Source organism: Centruroides vittatus, unplaced genomic scaffold, assembly GCF_030686945.1.
Source record: "Centruroides vittatus isolate TY-2023 unplaced genomic scaffold, ASM3068694v2 contig_461, whole genome shotgun sequence".
NCBI lineage: Eukaryota > Metazoa > Arthropoda > Arachnida > Scorpiones > Buthidae > Centruroides > Centruroides vittatus.
The window spans coordinates 2,148,555-2,153,977 of NW_027122257.1; the positions used below are offsets into that span (position 1 = coordinate 2,148,555).

Genomic DNA, 5,423 nt, shown 5'->3' on the forward strand with positions numbered 1-5,423 from the left:
TCTTGGGAGCTAAGACGTGCTCTCGCTGAAGTCGCCCAAGAACAAGTGGCTCTCGGGATACCAGAATCCACTGGGCTAACCTCTAAAGGTTTTTGGTGTGGAGGCTATTGTGAACGCGCTGGAGGGGTGGCGCCATCTCGTGCGTTTGAGATTAATTAACTGGTCGTAGCAATTTAATCGAAAGACACGTTTTCAGATTTGTAGTTTTTAAGTAATTATTTTAAAAAAAATTATTCTATAAGTGAAATAAAATTAGTTAATGCAGCGATTTAATTCGCATCTTAAATTTTAAAAAATGTACACGTCAATGGTTAATGTAGACGGAGCCGGCGTAGCGGTGCATTTCTATAATATACACAGCAAGAAAGCAGACGACGGTGGAAATCTCTATAATAAACTGTGAAAGAAAGAAGAAGAAGACGACGACGACGACGACGGTGGAAGCTGGGGAAGAAAGCTCGGAGACTGGGTTTGTCCGAGATTTATTTTTCTACAAAATGAATGACATAAGAGTTAATTGTTAATGCGCAATTTAACGCGTAACTTGGTCTACGTATAGAACGGTTATTTTATCTAATTATTATGCTTTTTTTTTGTCCTTTTTAACTCTAAAATTTATTTTGTATACCAGTACTTTCTATATATTAACATGACTTTTTATACTGGAAATTATGGATGCAGATATTTAGTCTAGACAGATAAAAAATACGTAATGTTCTTTATTTAGTTTACTTGTTATTTTCTCGATAATCTCCGATGACAGATAATTTTACAGTGCAAGGGACAAAAACCGGTAGACGTGACGTTAGCGTTAGAAACGAAAATGGAGTTAGGAGGAGGACTTACGAATTTCTGCGGATCCCGTTTTTGGGTAATGTATGGCTCGAAAATTTCTATGGTCGAAAGTAAACGATTCCTACTAATTTATTCGTTAGAAAAAAAGACGAAGTAAGAACTTCTCGATCAATTCCCTTATTATTGTCTTTCTGTTGGTTGTAACACAAGTAACAGACACCAGAAATCTGTTTTATTGCGTTTTTCCTATTGTAAACGCATTGTAATTTGACTGAGTTTTTAAAGAACATTTTCGGAGGTACTTTTATCTCCACTACAATAGGATTAACAATTAATTGTTCTCGTTCTCACCTGCTGCAATTTTTTTTTTTTTTAACAAGAATTGGAAATCGTACGGGATGTAGTCGGCTTTTCTTGTCGCGAATTAAACCGGAGGTGGTAAAAGACGCGGTAAGCACTGGTGTAAACAATACCACGGCCGAGAGAAAATTAAAATTCATTTCTTACAATTTTTAAAACGTTTTTAATAAATATTTACCATGACCAATTTGCTTTATCGGACCGTCCTCCCTACGATGGTTGGCGCGCATTTGTAAAAATTACTTATTCATTATTCAACGTTTTAAATTTTGGTCCGGTTCCTCTCCTTGACTATTTCCGGATCCGCCACTGCTATCGGTGGGAAATGTAATCGGTTACAATAAATTCCTGGTTCCGCCATTGGCTTCTGGGGCCATATTGGAGGTATTCGTAGTATTGGAAGTTACGTTATATCAAAGTAACGATCGAGATCCCTAATGGCCAATACTTTCTGCTATTGAATATACGCCCATCTCTACTTTAAATCGCTCGATCTCTTCTCGTTAAGTCGTCCGAATTCTTTCGATATTCTTCCAAAGTGCGATAAACAGCAAAGTCATTTATATAAATAGATCTTATTGTTGTTTTGTAAAATTATCGATGACAAATATTTGATCGTAGATTTAATTTATATTATTATCGTCTTTGATTATTGATGAGATGCGATTGATTCGCGCAGTATTTGATACGAGATAAATGCTTAGATTTGAGATTAAAATTATTTCGGTATATTGTGTAAGGAATTCGTCACGTTTGAATATGTAGGCTGCTATTGTTGAAACTGAATATTTCGTATCGTAAAAACTAATTCCGGTTTAAATAATAAGAAAGATCTCTGTTGAAATTTGATTATTGCTCAAGCAATATTCTATATGAACATTTAAAATAGTAAATAAATACATCAAGATAAAAGTAAAGGACTATAAAAACCTTTGTATTATTAAATGCGATTTATAAGAATCGACTTAAGTTGCATATGGGTTCGAAGAAAGCTTGAATGCTGCCTACAGAGGTGCTCCGTATTTATTGCTAAGCTCTGTATATTTAACAACGAGCAATGTGCAAAACACGTGATTTGCTGCAAAGAAATTAAAACAGTAATGGTTAATAAATTTATAATTACTGAATGTGAATTTTGTTTTTGTCAACTCTTTCCTAAGAGGGCTTCTTTTTAGCAAGCCCATTATGGGTTCGGCCAGGCCCAATGGGGTGGCCGAGTGGTGAGGGACGGGGCCTGACATATCCGGACGGACCACCCCCGAAAGGTTCCTGGGGATTTTTTGGCCCGTCCGGATTTGAACCCGGGTACCCCAGAGAGGTAGATTGCTACCTTGACCGCTCGGCCATCTGGCCGTCAATCTGAAAATTATTGATGATATGTTTAATTTCAGACCTGAAGAAGTTTGGAACGGAGAGACGTTAGTGTTGCCAATATGCTTTCGGAACATTGTTTTCGTTTGGATCCCGTGTGGATTTCTATGGCTATTTATGCCTTTGGAAATATATTTTATTTACAGAAGCTCGGAAAAGGCAATTCCGTGGACGATACTTAATATTTCTAGAATGGTGAGTTATTATATGAAATTATGTAAAATTACATATTCAGTAGCATGTTATCCTATGGGAAAAATGGCAATTGCCTAGGCCCTCAACCAATCTTTTATAAGAAATAAATTCCCCGAAAAGAAAGTGTCTGAAGTCAATACTGCACTGCACTGCCGTGGGGCCCTAGTTCAAATTCGCTTAAGCCTCATGAAGTTATAACGTGTCACTGCCATAAATGGCTTGAACAGAATATCGTGTTAATGAAATAACCAAGAAATTAATAAAAAAATAACGCAATTAATAATAATTAGGAAAATTAAAATGTGATACTAATGAATATATTTTATTCAAACAAGAAAAACTTTATACTAATTTAAAAACCATAATTGATTCAAAGACCAATGAACCTTTTTCTTTGACAAAGACAGAAATAATGTGAACTAATGCCATTAAAATAAATTTGATTATCTTATACTGTATTTCTATTCAAAATGTTTTCTAAGTCTTGAGATAATTGATGGATTTATGTTTAGAGAGAAAATAAATTAATATTTATACCCTTACAAAACATGTTCAGAATTTTAAGAATTGACATAAAATATATTTTTGAAGATATATCAAAAGCTATTGTAACTTATCTGAATGTAAAATTTTATTTGTATTTCTTATTAGTAATTATGAATTTCAATAAAGTAATTTAATCTATTTTTTTTTTTATTCCAGGGACTAGCTCTTCTATTAATTGCAGTGTCAATAATTGATTTAATAAATGATTTACATACTTCACCTAATTTACCTCCTGTGTATTTTGTTTCTAATATTATTTCAATATGTACTTTGGTAAGGAATTTAAATTTATTAAAATTTATTTAATAATATATAATATTCATCAAGGATTTTATTATTTTTTTCTAGACTTTATTCATAATTTTAGCTATTTGTGGACAAAGAAAAGGAATCTATTCATCTGGAATTATTTTTATATTTTGGTTGTTAATGACAATTGGAAATTTTGGCTTCTATTTTTCACATATAAGCAATCTATTTTTGGAGGTAAATGCATTTAAATTGAATAATATTAGCATATTTTCATTATGTAACTGTGTTTTTCTTTTTATTTAAAGGTAGATGTTCATGTTAATACAGTTAATTATATTATAGCAATGATACGTTTTCCTGTAATATTAGCACAGTTTCTATTCTATTGTTTTGCTGATAAGATACAAATTGAGGAGAAACTTGATACGCAGGTTAGTGATGTTTGAAATTGATAATATAAAAAACAAAAAAAAATGACCTAAAAAATGATGAGTTGAAATTTTCAGAAAGAATGTCCTATCAAATATGCATCATTTCTATCAAAACTATTATTTTGGTGGTTTACAAAGTAAGTTAATTTTTTATATATTGCTGGATATTATTTTAATTTTACATTTAAAAATAAATAGCTGCTCGTATATGTTTAAAACAAATATATTGCAAAATAATTTAAGAAATTTCAATTTTTCAGAGGTAAGTTTGTGGTGATTTCAAAAATTTTAGAATATTTAATAATATGAAGTGATAAAATGAAATATTAAATACTAATGCAATCATTGAATTTGCATTCACATAAAAATTCAAAAAACACATTTAATTTGATTGTAATATTATTTTTGAAATCATATGTAAAGTTTATCATCAAAAACAATTGATTCAAAATATATGAAAAATGTTTTTAAATACTGTTTTATTTTTTTTTTTATAAAAGCAAATATAAATTGCACATTTTGAACAAAATGACAAATTATTACCAGAATAAAAAACAAAATATTCAAACACATCACTTCCTATTTATCTGCTTTAAATAATGTACAAAGTTACTACTAAATCAATTCAGAAAGTAAAAACAAATAGAGGTATATTTGCAGTATTATAGTATAAATTAAATATTCTTCAGTCTGATAAAAATAATCTTGCTATAGTTAAATGAAATAATGGACTTCTGTCTTAAATAAAGATTGAGTACTTTACAAAACACATAGTTAACTAGTGAACCAGGCTTATTATACTCTTATTTTGGGAGTATAATAAGCCTGGTTCATTAGCACATAGTTAACTATATTTTTTTGTAATTAATATAAAGATTGAATAAGTTTGGTTAATGAATATTTCAACAAAAATGAAAATTTATCCTTGGGCAGTAAAAATTATTTTTTTATAAAATTTAATGTCTTCAAAATACAGTAGAGCGTCGATAAGTGGAACGTTGGTAAGTGGAATGGCCGGAAAGTGGAACTATTTTCAGTCGGACTGTGTCGTACTGAATCGAATGTTTTTGATACTAAATTTACTTCTAAAGTATAATTTTCATGTTTTTTATATTCTTTAATATATTTATTTTGTTTGTACAAAATGCAGAAATAATTTTTAACGATACGATAGCCTCGATGATTATTATAAAAATTTTCGTTACGCTTAAAATGGATGAAAATTCAACACGAAGCGATACGCAACGGAGAAAAATTTGAACATCGGACAGGTTAATGTATTTTTTCGTACAAAGTCGGAAACTGGAACAAATCATTAACTGGAAAAACCCCAGTCCCCAATTGGTTCCACTTATCGACGCTCTACTGTAATACTGAAATATAAAGTATGCAAATATCATTGGAATTTAATTATGGCCATTAGTCATAATTCTGAAATAAAATCTAAAAATGATGAATATTTATTAATAGCCA

At 30.6% G+C, this 5,423-nt stretch overlaps 1 protein-coding gene across 1 annotated transcript; it reads left to right on the forward strand.

Annotated features, from left to right (window-relative positions):
* Positions 1–2,555: 2,555 nt before the first annotated feature.
* On the forward strand, positions 2,556–4,212 carry LOC136977636 (multidrug resistance-associated protein 1-like; the record flags this gene model as incomplete). Its single annotated transcript, XM_067273171.1, has 6 exons — positions 2,556–2,721; positions 3,424–3,540; positions 3,616–3,753; positions 3,825–3,950; positions 4,026–4,087; positions 4,149–4,212. Coding segments are annotated over exons 1-6 (585 nt in total), but the record flags the coding sequence as incomplete, so codon positions are not given.
* Positions 4,213–5,423: the final 1,211 nt, after the last annotated feature.